The sequence below is a fragment of the Trichomycterus rosablanca genome, chromosome 3, assembly GCF_030014385.1.
Source record: "Trichomycterus rosablanca isolate fTriRos1 chromosome 3, fTriRos1.hap1, whole genome shotgun sequence".
NCBI classification, from domain to species: Eukaryota; Metazoa; Chordata; class Actinopteri; order Siluriformes; family Trichomycteridae; genus Trichomycterus; species Trichomycterus rosablanca.
Genome location: NC_085990.1, coordinates 41,642,635 through 41,670,463, shown reverse-complemented (window position 1 = coordinate 41,670,463; position 27,829 = coordinate 41,642,635). Strand labels below are relative to the sequence as shown.

At 38.9% G+C, this 27,829-nt stretch overlaps 3 protein-coding genes across 3 annotated transcripts; 2 read left to right on the top strand and 1 right to left on the bottom strand.

Moving 5' to 3' along the window:
* The first annotated feature begins 2,055 nt into the window (after nucleotides 1-2,055).
* On the top strand, nucleotides 2,056-15,336 carry gpd1l (glycerol-3-phosphate dehydrogenase 1 like). Its single transcript, XM_062992123.1, has 8 exons — nucleotides 2,056-2,146; nucleotides 4,210-4,387; nucleotides 5,122-5,262; nucleotides 9,347-9,485; nucleotides 10,133-10,245; nucleotides 10,610-10,846; nucleotides 13,442-13,548; nucleotides 14,217-15,336. The coding sequence occupies exons 1-8, from the start codon at nucleotides 2,103-2,105 to the stop codon at nucleotides 14,311-14,313; spliced, it is 1,056 nt and encodes a 351-aa protein (XP_062848193.1). The 5' UTR covers nucleotides 2,056-2,102; the 3' UTR covers nucleotides 14,314-15,336.
* A 1,283-nt stretch (nucleotides 15,337-16,619) lies between these two features.
* kiaa1143 (KIAA1143 ortholog) lies at nucleotides 16,620-21,639 on the bottom strand. The gene is made up of 3 exons (XM_062991331.1): nucleotides 21,438-21,639; nucleotides 17,789-17,924; nucleotides 16,620-17,199 (listed from the first exon to the last, which is right to left on the bottom strand). Exons 1-3 carry the CDS (start codon nucleotides 21,543-21,545, stop codon nucleotides 17,000-17,002), a joined length of 444 nt encoding a protein of 147 aa, XP_062847401.1. The 5' UTR covers nucleotides 21,546-21,639; the 3' UTR covers nucleotides 16,620-16,999.
* Nucleotides 21,640-21,720: 81 nt separating this feature from the next.
* Nucleotides 21,721-25,447, top strand: tmem42a (transmembrane protein 42a). Its single transcript, XM_062991330.1, has 3 exons — nucleotides 21,721-22,346; nucleotides 24,230-24,376; nucleotides 24,503-25,447. The coding sequence occupies exons 1-3, from the start codon at nucleotides 22,167-22,169 to the stop codon at nucleotides 24,641-24,643; spliced, it is 468 nt and encodes a 155-aa protein (XP_062847400.1). The 5' UTR covers nucleotides 21,721-22,166; the 3' UTR covers nucleotides 24,644-25,447.
* Nucleotides 25,448-27,829: the final 2,382 nt, after the last annotated feature.

Genomic DNA, 27,829 nt, shown 5'->3' with positions numbered 1-27,829 from the left:
AAACAATTAACAGACTGACTGTCTTTCAGTTGGGTAACCAACAGGTTAAAAACCTGGTTGATTGATTATTTGATTATCTAGCTAACTGGCTGTAACCATTTAACCATTTATCATCTTGTCACTGTAGTAGTGGTTATTATGATTAGTCACTGGATTAAAAGAATTAATAACAGACTGACGTCAAGGATGGATTAAGGATAGTCTGGGCCCCTGGGCAAAGTTGGTGACTTACAAGTTAAAGAACTGTTTGACTGACTGACTGATTATTTGGCTAACTGGTTGACTGACTGACTAATTAATCAGCTGACTGACTGGCCAACGGACTGAGTTACTGAATTACTAAATTACTGACCTTACTTATTAAATTAAATTAAATTAGACCAACTTAATTAATTATAATTTTCTTGTTCTTGGGAGGAGTAATGATTTGAATTAAGTAATAAACTGCTTAAGTAATTGATAGAATGATGCATTTATTAATGTGTTCATTTTTGCACCATATTGAAAATTAACTGGTTACAGATATATTTGACATTAAGACAAATGTTTCCCACAAAAAATGTACTTTATAGTTTTATGAATAAACTAGATTAATTAGTTGTCTATCATTAGTAAACTTATCTCAATGCTTAAAAATATTGCTGTTAAGAGTTCTAATTAGCTTTCTGGTCCATTCAGCTGGCAAATTAAATGTCTAAACTAATAGATCTAAGAGAAATATTCAAATGGGAGTTGTGCCTGAGTTGTTTAGATGGATGCACAATAACAGCACATTTTGATTAGGCCTATATCATAAAAGCACATTATGTAGCAGTCCAACCATAAAGCAACTCAAGGGAGTTTTCTAACCACTTGCTAGTCCTAGAGCTAAATGTCTGTGCTAAAAGCCTGGCTAGAGACCAATTTTACACAGATAACCAATGATGTCTTCCTATTTCCATGTCTTTTTAGTAAATATATTTAACTTATAATTGTTCTTTTTGATTTATTTAGGGCAAGTGTCCAAGACTGCAGTCATGGAAAGAATAGTGGTTAAATAATCAGTTGGGTCATAAATGTCAGTTAATGTTAAACAAAACCAAACCAATATTAGCTATCAATGTTCTAAGGAAATAGGCCATAGCTCAGAACACTTATTTTAAGGTACAAACGTGGTCCCTAATGTCTAATTGTGTAACATTATGTCACGGCTAATGATAATGAAAACCATTATTCACAAGCTTATGTGCTGTGGGGCAGATGCAGCCTAGCGGTTAAGGTAGTGGTCTAGTAAGCAGAAGGTCGCTGGTTCAAAACCCACCACTGCCAGGTTGCCACTGCCAGGTTGCCACTGTTGGGCCCTTGAGCAAGGCCCTTAACCCTCAGTTGCATAGACTATAAGTTGCTTTGGATAAAAGTGTCTGCTAAATGCTGAAAATGTAAATGTTGAATACAAGTGGTTTTAACAGCCAGTCCACCTACAAGCATTAAAAAGTGGGCAGAAACTGGCATACCAGATTCTTGCCACTGGATGTGAGGAGTTTGGCATCTTCTTCACGTGTCTGCATGGGTTTCTTCCTGCCCACTGCTTGAACACATGGCCGTAGGTGGACTGGCCGCTATGAACTGCCATACGGTGTGGCTGAGTGAACGGTGCCTGTTCATTAACAACGTATTTATGATGTATTTCTAGCATGCTTTTAATTTTTCTTGGTAGTCGGACTACAATTTGAGTCTGGATGAAGCGGTTACCGCAGATGAACGAGTGATGAAGGTCAACTATATAGAAATTACAGTAGTACTCTTACTTTACCTTAAGTGAATTAAATGTTTAAAATATAACATAGGGGATAATTTGCTTAAGGTATCGTGAAGGTATAAGGTATTTCGGACGGTAACTCGCTGTTAAGCAAAGGTACAGATTAGGAACTGTTTCGTACTACATTTCCCGTCGTCCTTTGTTCATTGGAGTTCAGTGATGACGTCAGCACTAGAAGCCGAACACGTTTACTCCCACAGGCTACTTATCGAGCAGCTGCACGCCGGTACACTGCTATCTGTAGTTTATTTTATATTTCTTATATATCACAGTATATAAGTCACAGTAATAGAAAATATTTACCATGTGTACACCATTAAAAGTGTGCATTGTAGGCTCAGGAAACTGGTGAGTACATGTTTGCATTTTTTCTTTTATGGGCCATACTAATACCACAGAGTCTGAGCTTCACACACAGTAAACTAGCATTATTTAACTGCATGTACTGCTGTGCTGTGCATCAGACTTATCAATCGGATCCTTTGTGCAGCAATACTTTAGCTTACAACACAATAAACATTGAAGATTATTCTACAAAACGTGTTATTTAATGCACTGATTGTGACAATCTCTGGACAGAGTAACATGGGATTTCTATAATTGGAATTTTTGCATATTTTTAATGTATATATTATTTTTTTGATATTTTATAGAGTAAATAACTACACACTATGTGTGCAATATTTTTTACTTAGTTGTATTTCTTGTATTCTTGTCTTCATACTGCTGTAACAAGTTAATTTCCCTAAGGGGATCAATAAAGTCTTATCTTATCTTAATAATAATAATAACAATAATAATAATTATTATAGATACTTTATTAATCCCGAGGGAAATTTGCATATATACAATAAACAGTATGCAAAAAATATAAACAGTATAATAAAATATATTGCAAGAACTGGGTGAGTGATATAATAATAATAATTATCAGGTTCTTCAATATCCATGACTTGTTACTTAATATACCCATACATACGGGTATGTATAATAAATAGAAACACAAAGCACATGTGTTTTATTTCATATACTTGTATAATTATGTATTATATTATTTATAACTAACAATTTTATTTATTATACATTGGTATCCACTTTTGGCCTGTACCCACACAAATGGGTGGCTTGGTGGCTCAGTGGGTAGCACTGTCGCCTCACAGCAAGAAGGTCCTGGGTTCGATCCCCAGGTGGGGCGGTCCGGGTCCTTTCTGTGTGGAGTTTGCATGTTCTCCCCGTGTCTGCTGGGGTTTCCTCCAGGAGCTCTGGTTTCCTCCACAGTTCAAAGACATGCAGCCAGTTTAATTGGAGATACAAACTTGTCCATGACTGTGTTTGACATTAAACTTGTAAACTGATGAATTTTGTGTAACGAGTAACTACCGTTCCTGTCATGAATGTAACCGAAGAGTGTAAAACATGATGTTAAAATTCTAAACAAATAAACAAGAACTTATATAAATAAACAATAACTTGTGTTAACAACAAAGGTAAATCTTACTTCTAGACACTGCAAATGAAAATTAATAAATACAAATGTTTTCATAAAAGATGTTGCAATTGGTTGGGAAGATGCAATCATGGTGAAAGTGCTTCTTAGTTCTTCTTAGTTCTTAGTGACAATTTCTTAACTGCATTTGAGTGGGAAAAGTGACAGAGCCGAAGCAAACACCCTAAGCATTCATGTCCGTCCAATTGGTTTCAATAATCCCCAAGTGGAAAAACAATAATTAGGGCTGGACAGCTTTGTTTACAACCTGCTCTTGCCAGATTCATTATTTGTGTTTGATTAATATAATTAATTAAGATTCACTAATTGGGTGGTAAACAAGTGTTTGCAAACTAATGTGCAAATGACATAGTAGTCTGTGTTGTACTGGTAAGTCTAGCAGGTACAGCAGTGTAGATGGGATTTTAAAACAACTCCATGGCAGTGTTGGGGAAATAGTGTTCCAGTTAAAAAATAACAAGTTAACAGTTTTTTTTGCAAGCAGAAGTTTAACAAGGATACAGATTATAACCTCTTACTGTACACACACAAATGCTATCAGACAGGTTGAATTGAATGTTGACCATTGTTCATAGACCCATTAAACCAGCAGCTGCAACACCCTGGTAAACTAAGCAACTGCTTTGAGTGAAGTTTTTACTGTGGCATATGCAATAACACTATTTTACAATTTTACATACTCCTGTGTAGATACTGCTCTTCACAGGCTCTGCACACACCTTAGTCTAACAATCCATATTAGTAATTGCATTGCACATCAAATTTACATTAAATAAAAAAAGTTTCTGCTATTGATGGATGTTTTTCTTTATTTGCCAGGGATTGTGTATCAATATTTACAAAACAATGAAGACTGTTGTACTCATTATCATGCAGCTTTAACCTTTTTTATTCCTGCATTTAGGGGTTCTGCTATTGCCAAAATCATTGGACAAAATGCTCAGAAACTACAGCGCTTTGCCAACACGGTCAAGATGTGGGTATATGAAGAAAATATAAATGGTAGAAAGCTTACTGATATTATCAACACAGACCATGAGAATGTCAAGTACCTACCCGGTTACAAACTTCCAGAAAATGTGGTAAGTCTTTTGCTTTTAAATGTTTCACATTTTGTCTGACAATCATAATACATGTCATATTAATCAAGCACATACGTATGCACTAGTGGTCAAATTTATACAACACCCCAATTTTTCCAGTTTTTATTAACATTTATGTACAGTAGATTAATGTCTCAATGTACTCTAAAATTCAAGCATTAAACAAATAAACAAATAGAGATAATAATTGATGTCATCATTTTTAACCAAATTTAATTTAAAGTTTTACTCATCAAAGTATCCATCATTTGTACATATAATGTACATAATTTCTACAGTATAAACAAAAAAATTAACAATGTTGGAGATGTTCCCACATGTGGTTTGCTTTGCCCTTACCCTCCGGTCCAGTCCAGTCCATCCCAAACCAGTGTTTGGAGACTTTTTATTAAACTTTTTATTAAACATTTGACTGACAGTGTATAACTAGCATATTAATACATCCTTCAGACTTCAATGTCAGTTAAATATCTGAATAAAACTAATTATTCATTTGGTCCAGTTACAATGCATTGTCACAGATTCATACATTAAAACCTTTTACTATGACTATGTTAAATACAGTGTTGCCATAATTTATAAAGTACACTTAATTTAGAATGAATGGCATATTTACTTAAGCAGTTTCTAAAAACAAATAAATGCATGTAAAATGACGACGTTTTGTACTGTTTGCCCTACATCAGTGTTAAGGTGTAATCCTCGTGCTGTAGGTTGCTGTGCCTGAATTAAAGGAAGCCGCAAATGAAGCAGACTTGCTAGTCTTTGTGGTCCCACACCAGTTTATCCGAAAGCTGTGTGATGAGATGGCTGGCTGTGTTTCCAAGAATGCACGTGGAATTACTCTAATTAAGGTAAGGAGCATATTTTAATGCAGAAGGTGCTTTTGTTTGGGTGGATTTGGGATAACAGTCTAGACTAAGTCATTTTTCATGTACAAATTAATGTAAAATTTTTTAGCAAGTAGGTAATCTGAACGTCTGCACAATCTGGATCAGAAAATAGTTGAATGGATGTCTTAGAAAGACAAAATAATGTACCTCTTGTCGAGGCTGTAGCCTTGAACTGAACACTGGGGGGACCACTATTTCATGTACTGTGTAAGGCAGCGGTCCCCAACCTTTTTTGCACCATGGACCGGTTTCATATAAGATATAATTTCATGGACTGGTGGGGTGGGGGAATTTAACAATATTACTCACAAATGAGCTTTTTCTTTCGCTGCGACGAGATGCTGCTCCCACCTAGTTGTGATAAAAGACAATAATACTCAAAATGCGCTGGAAATGGAAGCAGTGAAAACTGCTTTTGTAGCGATCTCTAATTATTAATTATTAGTAATAAATGGACCGCTGGTGTAAGTCAGTCTATCCCTGTTTATATAGGCATAATCACTAACAAGGCATTGGGACACCATGCCACAAGGTTAAATTAAATCTACACTCCCAGATTTACATTTTTTAGCTTATGCAGTAAATATTTCTCACTTGTAGTTTAGGTAGACAACAGTCCAAAAATACAAATCTGCTGAAACCCTGTTAGAACAAAGGTTTTTTTAAATAAGATGCTATAGAATGTTAGTGAGTGCATGTTATTGCTCAGCCTAAGTGCTTAGTAAAGAGGTGAGCCTTTAATCATCTTTTGAAGACAGCGAGAGACTCAGATGTACCAACAGCAGTGGAAGTTTGTCCACCACTTGGGTGCTAATACAGAAGAAGGCCTTGATGCATGTCTTCCCAGAGTCCTGGGTAAAGGATCAAGATGAGTGAGACTGGTACATACCAGGGTTTTGTGAGTTCCCTAAGGTAGCTAGGGGCTGGTCCATTTTTGGCTTTGTAGGAAAGCATCATTGTTATAAACTGAATGTGGGCAGCTACATGAGGCCAGTGAATAGAACAAATGAATAAGTATCTAATTAGTTTTATGTACGTTGACACCACAGATTTTCAGAAAACCTACAGTTACCTTCAGTTAGTAAAAAGGAGTTCCTTTTATTCATTCATTCATTCATTCAGATACATCTCTCCTAGTATGAAAATGTATGACTTTAATTGTACATTACCATTTCAAAAATCATGTAACAGCAGAAGCCAGAGGAAAAGCCCAGTATCTGTCTGGCTTGAGTATCAGATTTGTGCTTCTCTACTTGCTGTAATAGAGTATTTTGATAGCTCAGCTGTATGGCTGTTACCTCTAAAGTCTAATGGGTGTAATGTAAGCTCTTTAAAGCCTCTCTGTACTCTGCTCTGGTCATTTTTCAGCACATATTTTCCTAATGGACCAGACGGTGTTACCTTTCCTTTGAACTGCTAAGTTCTCAGAATGCAGCTGATGTCTCGAACACAGCATGTTACACCGTAGCTACAGGAAAGTGTCCAAATGTGTCCTTCCAATAATACAGGTAGCTTAGAGACATTGCAGGAGAATTCTTCAAAGCATGCAACACATCCTGTTTAATCATTAGCCACGGGGAGTCACGTAGCCTCTCAAAATTACTGTCTGTAAGACTTGATGCTAACATTAAAGCCTGCTTTCTTTGATTTGTGATACTGAGGGGATTTGGTTTAGACATGAGTATTGTGGATGTAGACTGCATTGTCTGATCTTTTTTTTTTTTTTTTATGCGTCTGCCTTCAGGCTCTTACAGATGAATAATTTCAAAAAATAAAAAGCTTCATTTTTTCATAATTACAAGCCCTGACAGCAATGTTCAGTTTAATCAATCATACCTTCTAAAATGTGAAAAAACATGTCTGTAAAAACGAAACACTTTAGGGTAGATTGATAGATGGATCACATTATTAATCCCATAGGGAAAATCAGTTATTACAGCTCAAGATACACCGATTAGGCATAACATTATGACCAACTTACTAATATTGTGTTGGTACGTGTCAAAGTAACATCCACATGGATGGCAGGACCCAAGGTTTCCCAGCAGAACATTGCCCAAAGCATCACACTACCTCCGCCGGCTTGCCTTCATCCCATAGTGCATCCTGGTACCATGTGTTCCCCAGGTATGTGATTCATCAGACCAGGCCACCTTCTTCCATTGCTCCGTGGTCCAGTTCCTATGCTCATGTGCCCGTTGTTGGCTCTTTCGGCGGTGGACGGGCTCAGCATGGGCACCCTGACTGGCAGCCCCATACACATACTTCTTCAGCAATTTGAGCTACAGTAGCTCGCCTGTTGGATCTGACCACACAGGCCAGCCTGCGCTCACTATCAATGACCCTTGGCTGCCCATGACCCTGTCGCCGGTTTACCACTGTTCCTTCCTTGTACCACTTTTGATAGATACTGACCACTGCAGACCGGGAACACCCCACAAGAGCTGCAGTTTTGGAGATGCTTTGACCCAGTCGTCTAGCCATCACAGTTTGGTCCTCGTCAAACTCGCTCAAATCCTTACGCTCGCCCATTTTTCCTGCTTCTAACACATCAACTTTGAGGATAAAATGTTCACTTGCTGCCTACTATATCCCAGTGCTGTGATGAAGAGATAATCAGTTATTCACTTCACCTGTCAGTGGTCATAATGTTATGCCTAGTCGGTGTACATTAAAGCAAAAAGTATTAAAGTACACAAGTATTATTGTACAACACTATGTAATTAAATAAATAGAATAAGAAATGTAGTATGTAATATAAAAGACTGTCAGTGCAGTGAATTTGATCAGATGAGAGATGTAATATGTAATAAAGTAAACTGTTGTTAGGTGTTCTTTGCAGTAAATATTAGGAGGGGAGTGTAATGTAATATAGACTCCATAAACAGAGAGACATATCATGCTCCATGAGTCTATCCTGATAGTGGCTCAGTGTTCAATGATGTCTCGAACCAGTAAGTTACACAGTGTGATCGCTGCTGGTACAAACGATCTCCTGTACCGTTCATTGTTTCAGCGGAGTTGAATGAGTCTGGGGTGTGATGAGTTGTGATGAGGGCTGTGGTATAGTTGATGTTTATATGTATTCTTAGAAATCTAGCTACTAGAGCTACCCCTGCTCTAGTGTGAGTTTAGATTCTCTTTTTGCATTAAATGTGAGGGTACAATTAAAAAGGTTATCCTTTCTTTTTTTTTTTAAGTACACACTTTTTCATGAACAGCAGGTATTAATAAAACGGTTTCCTCCCACAGTCCAAAGACATGCAAGTGAGGTGAATTGGAGATACTACAGTGTCTATGACTGTGTTTGACGTTAAACTTGAACTGAACTGAACTGATGAATCTTGTGTAACGAGTAACTACCATTTCTGTAATGAATGTAACCAAAGTGTGTAAAACATGATGTTAAGGTCCTAATAAATAAATAATAAACTTAGAAATGGCTTTAAGTCACATCCCTGACTTGTAAATATATACAATACAAAGCTCTGTAGACTTTCTCGTGGTTTTGCTTGTGGCTTGGGCACAGAGAAGTCACCAGCCTTGGTCAACCATGATCCCCAACAATGAACTCAAAGGCCACGTTACAAATTTTAATGACATTATAGAACCGTCTACACCAGCAAATTAATAATCTAGTGTGTGAGCGCCTGTCTCTTACTCCCTCTCATGGGAGTGGTGCACCGGATGGGAGCACGACTCCTACCAGATGAGTCAAGCACAGGCTGTTGCTGCCCAGCCAGCTGTTTATTTTATTTATTTTTTAGTCTCAGTTTCTCTCTCTGTTTTATTACTGCTGTGCTTTAGCTCTCAGCTCTGACATTTAGTAGTTTTGTTATTGGTTTCATGATGCCTGGCTGGTTTCAACTGTTTATGAAATTCTGGTTTTGTGTGTGTGTTTTCTCTCTGCCCTAATGCTTTATTATTTTTCTGTTTTGGTTTTTCATGAGTCATTAAGTAAAAATCTTCAAGATGTTTCCCTTAACAGCTGCAGATACTAAAAAAATCATATGGATGTATTTCTTTATCCACTATTCTTCTTTAGGGCATCGATGAAGGGCCGGAGGGACTTAAACTCATCTCTGACATCATAAGGGAGAAGATGGGCATTGATGTGAGCGTCTTAATGGGGGCTAATATTGCCAATGAGGTGGCGGCTGAAAAGTTCTGTGAAACTACTATTGGTAAGAGAAGAACATTTAACTATCCGGTAACTGTAGGGGTGGGCATAGCAGTGGAGTACAGCAATTTAGCTATTTATTCATTATACTATAAAATTACATACACATGGCCGTTCAGATGGCGCAGCGGAAAAACATGCTAGCACACCAGAGCTGACGTTTCGAACTTGTCGGTTCGAACCTCAACTCTGCCATCCGGCTGGGCTGGGTGGCTACATGAACAACGGCTGACTTGTTGTTCATACAGGGATGGGAAGTCGGAGAGGGACCTCATGACTGGTGCAGTTGTGACCTCTGCTGGCTGGTTGATGGCACCTATGCAGAGTCGGGGAATAATGTGGAGAGGGTGTGGCTCTCCGTACACAAAGCTGATCCACATATGAACTCACCTTGTGCAGGTGAAAAGATGCAGTCGGTTACTGCACACGTGTCGGAGGGGAGTGTGACAGTCTCGCTGCAATCGGGTGATTGGATACGACTAGAATTGGAGGAAAATTGCAAAATATGCAACAAAAAAATTACATACACACACACTGTCCAAAAACAAGTGTGATCCAGCCTTGAACATGTTAAAATTCCAAACATTCTGAACATCACCATCTGATTAGAAGGTACTGTCAAAAGTAACTGTGGTATGTGTTGATCTGCAGGTAGTAAAGTGTTGGAGAATGGACAGCTTTTTAAAGAGCTTCTGCAGACACCCAACTTCCGTATCACTGTAGTGGATGATGCTGACACCGTGGAGCTGTGTGGAGCCTTGAAAGTAAATATCAGTCATGTCCCATTAGTTTCTTTCCCAGAAGCAACATTTGAAGAGACAGGGCATCTTGGGTGACACTGAAGCGTAGCTCATAATGCTAAACCCCTCATTAAAATCCTCTCTTTTGTGGTATTCAGGCAGTAGTATTAATTGGTCTGTCTTATAACGCAAATATGCAGTCGGGTTTAAAGCTGCATAGTTCTTCTTGTCATTAAAATTATGTACACAGGCATAACAATAAATGAAGTGTTTACTGTTAAGAAGTCTGCTACAATCATTTAAGGGTCACATTTCATCCTGTTGTATTAGGATTAGCAGTTTGGACTATTTTCTCTACTTTTTAATTCTTTTTGCCTCTTCTGTACAGAACATCGTTGCGGTGGGTGCAGGTTTCTGTGATGGCCTGCAGTGTGGAGATAATACCAAGGCAGCAGTAATTAGGCTGGGGCTGATGGAGATGATTGCCTTTGCTAAACTGTTTAGTAAAGACGACTCTGTGTCCTCTGCAACGTTCCTTGAAAGCTGTGGAGTAGCAGATCTCATCACCACTTGCTATGGTGGACGCAACCGCCGCGTGGCAGAGGCCTTTGTCAAAACAGGCAAGGTCAGAGCAATTACAATTCCTAATTTGCCAGAATATGACAAGAAACCAAATGTATTTGTATATTGAATTTTACCTTCATTCATTGGCGGCACGGTGGCTAAGTGGGTAGCACTGTTGCCTCACAGCAAGAAGGTCCTGGGTTCGATCCCCAGGTGGGGCAGTCCGGGTCCTTTCTGTGTGGAGTTTGCATGTTCTCCCCGTGTCTGCGTGGGTTTACTCCGGGTGCTCCGGTTTCCTCCCACAGCCCAAAGACATGCAAGTGAGGTAAATTGGAGATGCTAGATTGTCCAGGACTGTGTTTGATATAACCTTGTGAACTGATGAATCTTGTGTAATGAGTAACTACCGTTCCTGTCATGAATGTAACCAAAAGTGTAAAACATGACGTTAAAATCCTAATAAACAAACAAACCTTCATTCATTAAGTAAATTCACTAAAATGGGGAAAAAAGGTATAGCTGATGCGTGTAGGTAGATTTTACCCTCTGAATTCTGCTCACTACCTGAGTAACTGTTAATTACTGTGTTGTGCTGAGGCTTTTTAAAATCCAGTATTGTTGCAGCTAATTCTTTTCCACTACCCGAGTGTCCTTTATTGCATAACCACTACCAATCTATGCCTTGATTTTTTTTTATTTATTTTTTTTTATTCCAAAATTTTCAAGCTGGCACCAAACACATTTGATTCTTAGGCTTCGCCCAAACAGCTATTTAGTAAACATGCACAAGAATTAAAAAAGATATGTTTCTAATCTAACACACAAATATTTCCTGCATAGTCAACCTTATGCTAGATTTGTGCACTTAGTTTGTTATAGAAACAAACCTGTTATGATTACGCCTGTCCCCAAATGAGCCCAGACTCAATGACCTCCTTTATTTAGAAGAACTGTAAAAACAACCATGGATGGCAGTTTTTTTGCCATTTGTGCTTATGGTCTGCCAATAAGAGAGCACATTCTTGGATGGTTGTTTCACTCAGTATCTACTCAACATCTTACTAAGTACTTTACTTGCACTTCAAGTAACTCAAAATGTTTTTTTTTTGCCATTAGCTGTACTCAAAAGGGAAATGGGTTTAAAATTTCCAAGACCTTTAACATGGCTAGAGACACCATTGGGAGTATTATAAACGTATGGTGCACCAACAAACCTGCCTGGCCTTATCGGAGTATCAAGACAACAAAGAAAAAAACTCTGTGTTACTGCAAAAGATTACCTGATGAAGGAATGCCAAGACAAATGTGTCAGTGGTAACCAAAAAAATACTTAAAAACCTAGAAATTTGCCGCTCAGGTGGCGCAGCGGTAAAAAGACACGCGCTGCAACCAGGGCTGGATTTCGAAGGAGCGTCGTTTCGAATCCAGCTCTGCCTTTACGGTCGAGGCTGGGCGGCTATGGACAACGATTGGCCTGTTGTCCGGGTGAGGGGCGGGACTTAAGACCGTAGGGGATGCTCTCTCAGGAACGGGGCGGTTGCGCCCTCTGCTGGCTGGTTGGTGGCGCCTGTATGGAGACGGGAGGGGGTGTGGCGGAGTGTGTGATCCTCCGTGCACAGTACTCTGCCACGCTACACTCGTCAAGTGTGGGTGATAAGACGGTCGATTGGCTGTGCACGTTTCGGAGGTGGTGTGGAACGGCCTCGTCAGCCCCAATCAGGAGCAGGAATCCGCACTAATGAGAGGATGATAGATGGGATGAAATTGGACGCGCTAAATTAAAAAAAATAAAAATAAAAAAATAAAATAAAACTAGAAATTTATGGTTGAACTCTATGGTGCACGGCACTCTCAACCAAGAAGCACAGAAATGGTCAGTTGAAAAATGCCAGAAAGAATCTGGAGAGGAATCTGCAGAATTCTGAATAAAAACAGTTTTATGGAGTAATACATCAAATCTGGAACTATTTAGCCATGTGGATCAGTGGCTTGACTGTAGCTGGAAGAGCAAAGCTTATGAACAGGAGAATACCAACTACCATAGGGGATGTATTAGTGATTTTTTTTTTACTGCTGTAACTGCAAATCTTGACTGGCACCGTGGATTCCCAGAAATGCCAAGTCATTTTGACGAGGAACGTTTTGCCTCCTGTGGTGAAATTGAACCTTGATGATAATTGGACTTTCTAGCAAGACAATGATCCTAAGCACAAAGCTTGGTTAAGGAATCAATCATGAAAAATATCCTGATGTGGCTTCTTAGGCCACAGACTTAAATCTTATAGAAAATACCTGGTGGGATTTAAAGAAAGCATTTGAAGCATGAATGCCATCAAGCCTTTTTAAGCTGGAAGCTTTTGCACAAGAAGAATGAGTGAAGAATCCACAAGAGAGGTGTCAGAAGCTTGTTAGCACTTACCAAAATTGATTATTACAGGTTAAGGCAATAGGTGTAGATGTTCAACCAAATACTGATGACAGGGTTTTAGTAACGGTGCACTCTTGAAATAGTCAACTTATCAAAATTTCTTTCATCAAAAGACTTTTTGTTTAATTGATTTTTATACTCATTACGATAACACCTTTTGTAAGGTAAGGGGTCCAATGCACCAGTATTTATGATTATCCTTGTACCAATGACATTTTCTTCTCTTAGAGCATCGAGGAATTAGAAAAGGAGATGCTGAACGGTCAAAAGCTTCAAGGCCCACAGACGTCTGTTGAAGTTTACCACATTCTCAAGCAGAAAGGCCTAGTTAAAAAGTAGGTACAATTGTTTACCCTTGTGACTTTTACTTCATTGTGTCATTACTTATGCAGTTGATGTTGGGTTAAGGAACAATGCTAGTTTCTCCTCCATTGATGTGGTTTGAAAATCAGTGCTGGTTTTTTAAAATCATGCCAGATCAGACGTGAAAGTTTACGATTGGCTGGCATAAAAGATATGTTTCTAATCTAACATGTTCAAATATGTCCTGCATAGTCAACCTAATGCTAGCTTTATGCACATAATTAGAAAAATACTGGTTTGTATGGAAACAAATCTGTTATCTGTTAAGTACTTTATTTTCATTTGCTCAAAAAGAAATGTTCACAGTCAGCTTTACTCTACAGGGCAATAGATATGGCATAAAATACTCGCACTATGTGGTAATTCAGAGTAGCGAGTCCATCTCCTGCATGTTTTGGAATATAGGAGGACACCCAGATTCTCAGGGCCCCAGGTTGGTAAGTGGGTAGTTTATGCATGCAATGCTGTTTAGACTGTATTTCTACCTTATTCCCTTATTCTTGCTCAGTAAGTGGTTTTAGCTTTGAGCGTCTGATCAGAATAAACTAATTAGATGAATGAAAAATGAATGGATGTTCTATAGCATCCAGCACCAAGCATACCTGCCTGTTTTTTTAAACACTATTTGTCTTGTTTGTAGGTTTCCCTTGTTTACAGCCGTGTATCAGATCTGCTTTGAGAATAAGCCTGTTCAGGAAATGATCTCCTGCCTGCAGAGTCATCCCGAACACCTGTGAGTTACAGCTGCAGACATGGTGGCCTTTAAACCAGAACATCCACCAGCACGTCCACCAGCAACTCTGCCTTTCAGTAGCTGGGAAGTTCTGCCTCCGTCAATCAAATGCAGTTTAATTACTTAATATAGTATTTAGTCGGTTTAACCACTACTTGAATTGGTCAGTTTGAGGTCATTCTCAGGGTTACAAAACAGATCCCAGAGTTGCAAAATGGATAATGTATTTCTTTTATTATCTACTCAATGAGTTCACCAACTAGACGATTGATGATGTGAAACTTCCACTTGATGGAACCATACCTCTTGTGTCGTGTTTTTAAAGCTATTTTCATTAGTCAGTGACTGCCCTCTTGTGGAGGGTGCAATAACTACTGTATTTAAAAGTGGTTGGGGGTTCAGAATGCCTCCTTTTATAATAACAAAGTTACATATCTACAAGTACACAATATATATGTATATGTTTTTAGTCTTTGTAAACCTTCCAGTTGAATCTTTTTTAGTTCCGTTTGTAAAATGTTAAGAAGAATGTTACATTTACTGCTTTCTAATGATGTTCTCACTGATGACTTTGTACACAAATACTTTAGGGACCATTTCTTAGCCAAGACTTGGGAACATGCAACACACATGCCCATTACTCTGTGATCTCTGTGGAACCAGCGTTAGACCTCTTAGCCAGTAAACTCTTTTTAATCTTTTTGATTTTGAAACTCAATTACACACTAACACATGTTTATACCCCTTTTTATATTTACTCTACAGTAAAACTGACTAATAGAATAACCTTCTTATTATTGTTTTTTTTTCCCAATAACACTGCGTCCGTTATTAAATCAAATGCTTTAATTTTAGTTGTTTGGTCTTACTTTGTAATTATTAATACTGTTTTGTTTAGGAAGCAAAACATTGTTGCAGTACATAACTAACACAGATTTAGCATACTGTTCTTAGTTTAGCTTGTCTGTGTGTGCATTTTAATTACCATTGTAACTCCTTGGATATTAAAAATAAAATGAATATGCTATGCTGTGCTGTATACCATGTTTCTAATTTAACAGGTACATCCAGAGATTAACAGTGTGATCTTTTATATACTACTGATCATGTCAAGACACCAATAAGCCTTTTGTTTTAGATATATAATGTGTTATTTTACTGGGACATCTAATGCACACACTTGCACAAAGCTTGAGGTCTTAATAGTAAACACTGACAGTAAAATTGGCTGTGTAGCACTGTCATAAGATGCCTTTATTTTTCTGATCAACTGTACTACTGGTATTTTAAAATAGAAAATGTTAAGGAGCAACATCAGCTCAGCTTACACAAGTAAAACCGCCTGTCCTTGGAGGTCACTATAGAATTCCAAAATGCTGGGACAAACATGTGGACTTGATGCTTGATTAATTTTTAGTGCTGTCAAGTTGATCCTGACTCCTGGCAACCATATGGATAATGTTTCTCCAGAACATTCAGTTTGCAGTTTGGGTCTTTAGGTTACCTGACAGCACGTTCATGGCTTAATTTTATGCACGTTTCGGTGCTGGCTGTCCTCTTCCTAGTTTACCTTTAACACAGGAATTTTTTTTTCTCCCAATGAACTGGTTCTTCTCATAATGGATCCAAAATAAACAAGGTTAAGTGTTCTACAAGTTTCACATCCATAAAGAAACCACAGAGAAGACCATAGTCTGGACAGTGCTGTTCTTTGGTTGGAAAAAACTACCATATAGAAGCACTTCTAGCAGTTCTATGATTACTGACTGTAGTCCATCTGTTTCTCTGCATGCTTTGTTAGCCCCCTTTCATGCTGTTCTTCAATGGTCAGGACTCTCCCAGGACCACTACAGAGTAAGTAATATTTGTGTGGTGGATCATGCTCAACACTGCAGTGACAATGACATGGTGCTGGTATGACAACAGCACTGCTGGACTTTTTAAACACCTCACTGTCACTGCTGGACTGAGAATAGTCCACCAACCAAAAATATCCAGCCAACAGTGCCCCATGGGCAGCGTCCTGTGATCACTGATGAAGGTCTGAAAGATGACCAACTCAAACAGCAGCAATGGATGAGCGATCGTCTCTGACTTTACATCTACAAGGTGAACCAACTAGGTAGGAGTGTCTAATAGAGTGGACAATGAGTGGACATGGTATTTTAAAACTCCAGCAGTGTTGCTGTAAAAAGAATTTTTCCATGATTTTAAAAATAGAAAAGTAAAAGCTCTGGTGATTGTCTTGTTACATATTGAAGCATGAAGTTACTCAACCTTTTCCAAAAAATGACAGTCATAACCAAAAAGAATTGTTACATAGGTATCCATTTTTATTTAAGATAGAAAACTATGATGGCAGTTCTTGGTATCTTAACACTTGAGATGAAAAATAAAAGTTAAAAGTTCTCACAGCTCCTTTACAGAAGCTTTACATGCATCTGCTTTTGGCAGAATAATGTCTTTACAATGCACAATCTTAACATACACCAACCTCATGACAGACTAGCTTTTCAAAGCCTTCAAGAATACTTCAGTTTAGACTTTATTGTAACATTAGGATCTGAACTGCTGATATACATGGAGCAACTGTTTTTCAATTGTTTGACTGTGTAAAAGTGAAAAGATAAAATTAGGCCAGCTTGCTTGAGATTCAACTCAGCAGCTTAATAATGGTTAAAACACCACAATCATTCATCGTCTTCATCACTACCACCAAAGGACAACAGACTTTTGTTCTTCACCTTCACCCCTGACGACTTCTCTTTCTTCTCATCATTTTCGCTCTTCTTCTTCTTGCTTGAGCTCGCCGTTATGCCTTCAAACTTGTCTGAGGAACGTTTTTCAGGTTTCTTAAAAACGATTTTCCCATCAGCAGGAGTTGGTTCATCTGGTGAAAGGGTTTGTGTGTTTAGATACATCTTTAGGGACTGGAAGTTTAGGGACATCTTTAGGGAAGGTCATGAATCAACAAAAAAATGGCAATCTGACTTGGCAGTGTCTACAGTCCTGGGATGTATGTGGAATTTGAACTGATAGCAGAACACATATCTAAACATATCTGGTGGATTGTGACCACTTTTAAAGAACAGTTTATAAATTGAAGGTTATTCCTGATGTAGTACAAACTGTTGAGGTTGGTCGCAATTCAGGATCATAACTGGGTCCTTAAAATTAATAATAATGAACTATAAAAAGTGGCACTCCAATCAGACGCTGGTACTAGAAGCTAATATTCACATAAAACACAATAAGGGTGAACTATAATTAATGTTGTTATACTTAAACTATAATTAAAGTAAGAGCAAATATATAGAATGCACATCTGTTATGATTTGTTGGATGATGTAAATAATAATACTGTTTAAAATAAGTCACATAGTATCATTTAAAGGCTATATCACAAGTATTATACAAGTTGGATTTGTATATTTGGATTTGTTTGTTAGATCATGTGCATCATGTAAGTGTTTGGTCACCTTTCTTTTTGTCTTTTTTCATCTCCGTAATCTCTTCTGCGGTCAGATCCCCTTTCTTCAACACTACCACCTGAGGCATCTCATCTTCCCGGTCACTATCACCACTGTCATCATCACACGTTGGTAGTTCCTGTCTCTGTAAACACATTGGCACAAATAGTGGGTTATTCCTACAATGTGGTCAATTTTATGTGCCCCCGCTATCCAATATAGTGGAATTTATCCAACAAGTTAAACAATATAAACAATAAAAGTCAGCCTAAGGCAGCTGTGGCATTTTAAATGTTAACCATGATGCAGTCTGACAGTAGCAGTAGCAGTAATACTGCAATTGATGGTCCTGGTATCCTGTATATTTGTAACTAAAGCCTAACACTTTATCAATTACAAATCTGTGTGACCTTGGGCTTTGGGCTATCAGCTGAAAGGTTGAGAGTTCGAATCCCGGCTCTGCCATGCAGCCACTGTTGGGCCCTTGAGCAAAGCCCTTAACCCTCTCTGCTCCAGGGGCGCCATACAATAGCTGACCCTGCGCTCTGAACCCAGCTTTCAAACAAGCTGGGGTATGGGAAAAATAATTTTGATGTACTGTACATGTGTATATGACAAAGACAATGCAACAGCAGAACCAGCAGTCTTAATCACCTGGGTGGGGTCTGAATTTCAAATTTATATTTGTAACTTTACACAGTACATCTCTGATAATCAGTTAAATGAATTAAATGTACTTACTGGTCAACATGATAATAAAACACCACATACAGTGTATCACAAAAGTGAGTACACCCCTCACATTTCTGCAAATATTTTATTATATCTTTTCATGGGACAACACTATAGAAATAAAACTTGGATATAACTTAGAGTAGTCAGTGTACAACTTGTATAGCAGTGTAGATTTACTGTCTTCTGAAAATAACTCAACACACAGCCATTAATGTCTAAATGGCTGGCAACATAAGTGAGTACACCCCACAGTGAACATGTCCAAATTGTGCCCAAAGTGTCAATATTTTGTGTGACCACCATTATTATCCAGCACTGCCTTAACCCTCCTGGGCATGGAATTCACCAGAGCTGCACAGGTTGCTACTGGAATCCTCTTCCACTCCTCCATGATGACATCACGGAGCTGGTGGATGTTAGACACCTTGAACTCCTCCACCTTCCACTTGAGGATGCGCCACAGGTGCTCAATTGGGTTTAGTCCATCACCTTTACCTTCAGCTTCCTCAGCAAGGCAGTTGTCATCTTGGAGGTTGTGTTTGGGGTCGTTATCCTGTTGGAAAACTGCCATGAGGCCCAGTTTTGGAAGGGAGGGGATCATGCTCTGTTTCAGAATGTCACAGTACATGTTGGAATTCATGTTTCCCTCAATGAACTGCAGCTCCCCAGTGCCAGCAACACTCATGCAGCCCAAGACCATGATGCTACCACCACCATGCTTGACTGTAGGCAAGATACAGTTGTCTTGGTACTTCTCACCAGGGCGCCGCCACACATGCTGGACACCATCTGAGCCAAACAAGTTTATCTTGGTCTCGTCAGACCACAGGGCATTCCAGTAATCCATGTTCTTGGACTGCTTGTCTTCAGCAAACTGTTTGCGGGCTTTCTTGTGCGTCAGCTTCCTTCTGGGATGACGACCATGCAGACCGAGTTGATGCAGTGTGCGGCGTATGGTCTGAGCACTGACAGGCTGACCTCCCACGTCTTCAACCTCTGCAGCAATGCTGGCAGCACTCATGTGTCTATTTTTTAAAGCCAACCTCTGGATATGACGCCGAACACGTGGACTCAACTTCTTTGGTCGACCCTGGCGAAGCCTCTTCCGAGTGGAACCTGTCCTGGAAAACCGCTGTATGACCTTGGCCACCATGCTGTAGCTCAGTTTCAGGGTGTTAGCAATCTTCTTATAGCCCAGGCCATCTTTGTGGAGAGCAACAATTCTATTTCTCACATCCTCAGAGAGTTCTTTGCCATGAGGTGCCATGTTGAATATCCAGTGGCCAGTATGAGAGAATTGTACCCAAAACACCAAATTTAACAGCCCTGCTCCCCATTTACACCTGGGACCTTGACACATGACACCAGGGAGGGACAACGACACATTTGGGCACAATTTGGACATGTTCACTGTGGGGTGTACTCACTTATGTTGCCAGCTATTTAGACATTAATGGCTGTGTGTTGAGTTGTTTTCAGTAGACAGTAAATCTACACTGCTATACAAGTTGTACACTGACTACTCTAAGTTATATCCAAGTTTCATGTCTATAGTGTTGTCCCATGAAAAGATATAATGAAATATTTGCAGAAATGTGAGGGGTGTACTCACTTTTGTGATACACTGTACATAGCAAAGTATGGAATACAGTGACCTAACATTACGTTATTGTGCAAACCATATTTTTTCACGTATATGTAATTAAACATATGCTTAACCTAAGAAAATAATTTATTTTGCTCTGAAAAAACTAGTCACAAATCAATAAAGTCCTAACATGTAAATTAAGCTTTAAGACTTACTAACTAAAGGGTGTACAACTGTTTGCTACAATTACTTCTAACTTATTCATTACTTAAAACTTTTTTCCGTCAACAAAATATGAAATTAGCCAGGGCTGCCCCAACTTTTGACAAAAGGGTGTATAAAGCACATACTATTCTTTACTGGTAAATTTTAACGACACACTCGTTACTAGAGATGTGTGATTTTCTATTGTGGTATACCTGTATGTCGTCTGTCATGACAATGACTGTTAAACCATATTTAAACCATAATACGTATGTGTAATTTAACATATATTTACAAAACAAACTGCACGTGTAATTTAATGTTCGACTAACTCAACTTTACATAGTCTGGAAATCCAGATCACAAGTAACATCACTGTTTCCGCACATTGGACTGCAACAGTGTTCTGTACAGTTTAACTTTAGATTTATGACATTTAGCAGATGCTTTTATCCACATCGACTTACAATTGTGTCTGAATCAGTGCAAGCAATATGGGGTTAAGGGGTTAGCTCAGGGACCCAACAGTGGCAACATGGTGGGGGTGATGAGGGGACTTGAACCAGCAACCTTCTGATCACTAGTACAATATGCCAGGGCGGCACAGTGGCTCAGTGTGTAGCACTGTCGCCTCACAGCAAGAAGGTCCTGGGTTCGTTCCCAGGTGGGGTGGTCCAGGTCCTTTCTGTGGTCATGTTCTCCCCGTGTCTGCGTGGGTTTCCTCCGGATGCTCCGGTTTCCTTCCACAGTCCAAAGACATGCAAGTGAGGTTAGTAGGAGATACTAAATTGTCCATGACTGTGTTTGACATTAAACGTGTGAATTGATTAATCTTGTGTAATGTGTAACTACTGTTTCTGTCATGAATGTAACCATGTCATGAAGTGTGTAAAACATGGCGTTAAAATCCTAATAAATAAATAAATGACCACTAAGCTACCACTACCCTAGTTTTCTCACTGTATTTAATAAAGAAAACTTTAGCTCTCACAGAAAACGCAAAAATATACAATTTGTAGTAGTATTTATTTAAGTGGTATATAATTAAGCAACTATATAATTAATAAACTCTATCTCATAATAAACCTGATGATAACAATGCTAACAGAAGAAAAGAGCTTAGCATGCTACCTTTGTGTCAACTGTTGGTCCTTCTTTAAAACCAACGTCTTTTTTGAATTTGCGCAGGAATGATGGTTCACTCGGTTTCACCCACGACACGTTTCCTTTTTTATTCATTATTAATGAGTGTTAATAAACGTGCAAAAAAATTTTAACGAAAACGGCTAGCATTAGCTCCAACACAAACTAACAACGTGAGTCTCTGACATAATCAACACGAGCGGATTAGTGACCAATCAGAATGCACCAAATCTCAACTGGCGTACTTGCGTACTAAGTAGGAGCCGGAATACTACTTAGCTATGAACTATTCCTACATTATTTGTAGTATGTAAGAATTAGTGTTTGTTTTGCGTGCTGGTAATGTGTTTCGGTGAGTCAGTGATTCATGTGGATCTAGATGTCTGTATTTAAAGTGAGAAGATCAAAGTTGCTGTTTTTTCCATAATGCTGGGAGATAAACTACAAACTAATGTGCATCTGAGGCATCAGAACTGATTTTACATTTTAGCCATTTAACGACTTACATTAGTTACAGGATACAGTCTGAGCAAGTGAGGGTTAAGGGCCTTGCTCAAGGGCCCAACAGCAGCTACCTGTCAGTGGTGGGGCTTGAACCAGCGACCTTCTGATTACTAGTCCAGTACCTTAACCACTAGCCTATAGCCTACTTGCATATTTTCATTTAGGTGTCACAAGTAGAAGTTCTGCATTCAGATATAGTATTATAGTGCAGTGATGTTGAGTGGACTAGTGTACGCGTTGTTGGCAGGATTACTTGGTGCTGTGGCGTCCTCATCTGCAAAGTTATCTCTTGGTGCCAGTTACCTCCAGGAGCTGTGTGTTACTGCTGTGAGAAAATTGACTGACCAGGAGGGAAGTTTAACCCCCCTTGTGGACACTACAGCTTGCGAATGGGTAAATTTTATTTATTTATTTATTTGGACCTTAACATCATGTTTGACAGGACTGGTAGTTACTCATTACACAAGATTCATCAGTTCACAAGTTTTAATGTCGAACACAGTCATGGATTTTGTATCTTCAATTCACCTCACTTGCATGTCTTTGGACACGCAGACACGGGGAGAACATGCAAACTCCACACAGAGAGGACCCGGACCGCCCCACCTGGGGATCGAACCCAGGACCTTCTTGCTGTGAGGCGACAGTGCTACCCACTGAGTGGTTTTTATTGCAGTAGTTCTCAAAGTTGTCTTGTTTAACTAAGACTGCAGTAAAGTGCCATAATACTTCTGTCTGGGTGTCAAATCTAATACCTTGTTGAGAAATACAACAGAAGCAACCACTTCTACCTCTTCTTCAAAAGATTATGATATACTATTCATGACAGCCGACTTTTTTTATTATAGAAAATCACACAACCCTAGTAATGAGTGTGTCGCAAAATTCATTGTTAGATGTTTCTGAACACAGACCAGTAAAAATAGTATGTGCTTTATACACACTTAACAATTGATTTTACATTAACCATGTAGTTAGTAGAATGCCTTTATTTGTCATTTATACATATACAGGTGTACAGTACAACGAAATTCTTTCTTCGCATATCCCAGCTTGTTTGGAAACTGGGGTCAGAGCGCAGGGTCAGCCATTGTACGGCGCCACTGGAGCAGAGAGGGTTAAAGCCCTTGCTCAAGGGCCCAACAGTGCCTGCATGGCAGAGCTGGGATTTGAACTCTCAACCTTTCAGTTCATAGCCCAAAGCTAATAGTTTAGTGCAAAAGTAGGGACAGTCCTGGCAAATTCCATATTTTGTTGACTAAAAGTTAAATACTAATTGTGGCAAACATTTGTACACCCTTTAGTTATTAGCCTTAAGGCTTAATTAACTTGTTAGGGCTTTATTGACTTGTTGGGGCAAATTTTTCTGGTCAAGAGTTGTTAATAGGACTTGTAAGTCGATGACCGTTCCAGGACATACTAAATCCTCCTCTTACATTTTGCTAACATTCAAAAGCATTGACTATCTGACAATAGCATCTTAAAATTAAAATGAATTATTGTCTACAAAGCTATACAAAGGCACCAGTGTCCAAAATGGCATTAAGAAATGGCAGTTAAGGGTAACTGTAAAGGTCAGTACAAAATCTAAAAGACCAAGAAAACACTATGAACTTGTAAGCTAGCCAGAAAGACAAAACCCATATATTTGCAGTCTTGACTGTCCACATTTGTGTCCATTCAGTCAAAAGAGCATCTGTGAGGTCAGGCATTTGTGTTGGATGAGAAGACCTGATTTGCAATCTCGGATCCAATTTATTCATTAACAGGGACACTGTCACGCTGGAAGTGTAAAATGGTCTTTCCCCAACTATTTCCACAAAATTAGAAACAATGTATTTTACTTTACAATAGTAGCCACACATCCATAGTGTAAGTTTGTAGAAATGTAAACAAAGTTTAAATATAGGTGCAATTGGAAATATTCAGTCATCTGCAGAGCTAGATTCAGCATTCAGTTAAATTATTATGAGTTGAATGCTACAGTGATTGAACAAAGAAAGAAAATGATGTAGTATTTTAGAGTAGCATGGTTATTTGTTAAAACTACTGTTTTTCAATCTGAGCTGTAAGCTGATCTTACAGTATGTTATGTACAAGGTAACCGCATCTGACTCTGTACTTACTAATGCAACTGATCTGTCCATGACATACATGAAATACCAACAACATTAAATGCTTCAGCTTAAAATGCACAGCATTCCACATTTACATAATTGAATGCAACAAACCGTGACTGATTAAACCATGTTTCTGCCTGCTGATGTCACTTACAGTTACACATTCCTCTGAGGCTGATATGTGGCCTCCTGTTGTTCCTCTCTAATGCTGTGATGTGGACGTTCTTTGCCAAAGCTCTGCGGCACTCCTCGTCTTCTGCCCGGGCTACTGTCACAACTACTGCTTCCAATTTCATCTCCTCTGTGAGTACTTAGCCCTACTAACTACAACATACGTATATAATAAGTCAAGATAAAGCATAAATCATTAAATACCTAAGTTATTTATTGCAATGTGGAAATGCACTTAATCTTCTACTGTGTTTTCAGGCATTCCTTGGACATGTGATCTTTGGGGAAAGCCATGCCCTGTTGTGGTGGGTTGGCATCACCTTAACCCTACTGGGGCTCTTCATTTTGCATGGATCTTTTACTCAGGAACAAAAAGTGGATGTGAAAAAGGATGACTAAGCTCTCTGCTGTGTTAGCTAAAGAAAACCGAAGAGATATGATGCAATACCAACAGAAAAGATAATGCATTTACATAGTAAATCTAGGAAAGTACATTTTAGCTGGAGATAAAAGAGCTTTAGGAGACCTAATTAAAGGCCAGGACATTGGACCTACAACATTAAGGTTGCAATTAAATTTTGCATATGAACACAACCTGGAAATGTGGTTTGATCTAAGTCTACACAATGCTAAGGCAAAAATGCACTGGAAAAGGTTGTATTTTTTTATTAAAGCATATGTTTTTACTCACATTTAATGGTTAATTTACACAAAACATGACAATGTGTTTCACAAATTATTTCAATATTTATTAAAAAAGGATAAAGCTCAAGTGTGTAAAACAATGCACAGACCTCCATAGATAAACGGTTTAAATGCTACAGCGTGCACTTACTTAACCTTAAGTTTTGCACTTGAAACATCTACACTGGTAATGTGTAGCTGAGGTCCACTTACATGTTTACATAAATAGCATTAACATATCACAGCTTTAGGTTAAAATGGTAAACAACTTGATATAAAGGGGCTCCTGTTAGTTAGCCATGCCCAGGTGTCACTCCTGTCTCTTTGCCAAATACCTGGGATTCAGATCCACATACCAAGAAAAAGTAGCTTTTTTAATGTTGACAAGCAAACAAATGACAAGCTCTGAACAATACAGCACTTTTTGGTCATGATAAAACTTTAAGGCACTAAAGATGACAATAAGAAATGTATTTGTTTAAGGAGCCAATTTCCTAATAAAACCACTTATTTTTCTAAGGAGTTTTTGGAAAGTTGTTTCTGTTCATTATTTATTTATTAGGATTTTAACGTCATGTTTACACACTTTGGTTACATTCATGACTGAAACGGTAGTTACTTGTTACACAAGATTCATCAGTTCACAAGTTTAATGTCAGACACAGTCATGGACAATTTTGTATCTCCAATTCACCTCACTTGCATGTCTTTGGACTGTGAGAGTAAACCGGAGCTCCCGTAGGAAACCCACACAGACACGGGGAGAACATGCAAACCCCACACAGAAAGCACCGGACTGCCCCACCTGGGAATCGAACCCAGGACCTTCTCGCTGTGAGGCGACAGTGCTACCCACTGCCACCCTTCGGTTAATTATAGTAAACATAAAGCTCATGATTCATACTTTATTAATTAATAGTTACTAAACTTGACCAATAGCTGCAACACACACGTTTCAAGTATTTTGGAATTGAACAAGTTATGCTTTTAAACCAGGTCCTATACAAATTAATGTAATGGTTGTCTGTATTTAAGTAGTGTTTACCTAAGGTTGTGGCATCAATACAATACAATACAGTACTTAAAATCTGACCCGAAAGCTCTGATGTTAAAATATGTTTAACTTTAAAGCTTGACTCATCAGCATCTCAACATCTCATTTCTCTTGACTGCTTTTTAATACTTTTTTTCATTTTTTACAGAAAAAGGGCATGTCCACACCAATATGGATATTTTCTAATCACAGCCCCTTCATTAAAAAAGATTCGACCAAGCACCCAGGTGGTACAGCGGGATATTCCGCTTGCGCACCAGCACCGAGTTTCTGAACTACTCGGTTCGAAACTCGGTGTTGCCACAGGTTAGGTGGGTGCCATCTAGCGGGCATAATTGGCAGTGCCTGCAGCAGATTGTAATTGGCCACCGTATCTGCAGGGTGGGGCCCGGACTATGTGTGGGTGGGTGGGTCTTTATACGCTGTGTAAGAACCCTAAATGGCAGAAGAGATGCCTGTGCAGAATGCAGGGGCAAGAAGATGAGGGCTGTGCACGTGTCGGAAGAGGCTGGTACAGCGACGTGCTCTCCTTGGATGCAATCTGGTATCTCTCAGCAGCGGAAGACAAAATTGAGTGTGCTAAAACGGGAAGAAAATGTGGTTCAGACCAGTAGTTTTCTTAGACATTGACAAACAGGGACCCACCGTGACCCTGAATGGAATGAATCGTGGTAAACAGTGAATGAGGGACTTAAACACATATCCAAAAAGATCAATATTCGTGTGGACGTGGCTTAAGTTTTATACCAGTTTTAAAAAGCTCACCTGTTTCTCTAATAGTTTGTTTGTTGTTTAATGCCATGTTTAGCTACTGGTCATTCTCATGGCAAGATAGGCACCTATCTTTGTTCGGGTTATTTATTCATGTTCGTTGTCTTGTGTCCTTTCCGTGTTTATTTCTACATGTGTATTAGTCCTGTATTTTTCAAATAATTGATCAGAGTTTCTGGAGTTTCTAATAGAGTGGACAGTGAGTGGACATGGTATTTAAAAACTCCAGCAGCGCTGCTGTGTCTGATCCACTCATACCAGCACAACACACACTAACACACCACCACCATGTCAGTGTCACTGCAGTGCTGAGAATGATCCACCACCTAAATAATACCTGCTCTGTGGTGGTCCTGTGGGGTCCTGACCAATAAAGAACAAGGTGAAAGTAGGCAAAAAAAAGTATGTAGAGAAACAGATGGACTACAGTCAGTAATTGTAGAACTACAAAGTGCTTCTATATGGTAAGTGGAGCTGATAAAATGTACAGTGAGTGTAGAAACAAGGAGGTGGTTTTAATGTTATGGCTGATCGGTGTATATTCCTTGAGACTTGTACGACATAAGCATTAATTCCGATTTAAAAATATTCTGATGGTTTAAAAAATGAAACGAACAAAGAAAACCCCATAGCCATCCTTTACGAGTCCACCAGGCTGTCCCTCTCAAGGCTCTGATCATGCAGTAGAGGCAGAATATGCTTTGGTCAGTCACATTTTAGTGTTGTAAGGGTATCTCAATGACATCCTCCTCTATGATTTCTCCTTGTGGGGGATCAGGAACATTGGATAAGTTATCAGTTTTGCAGGAAAGGTCGGAGAATGGGTTGAACCAGGTCAGAGAGAAAGGACCACCAAAGGCTGACTTCATGGCCTCCCAGCGTGGCGTCTTCTCCCATTTTGGAACTTCTCGCTTTAATCGTTCAATACCCTAAAACAAGTATCAAAGAAGTTAAGAAGATAGCTTTTCTAGTAATTAAATATCTACAGACACTACATTAGCACAATGTAATTTCTTTACAGGCAACACAGCATCACTACAGACAAAATAAAGCGTGTGGGGAAATAAATGTTAACG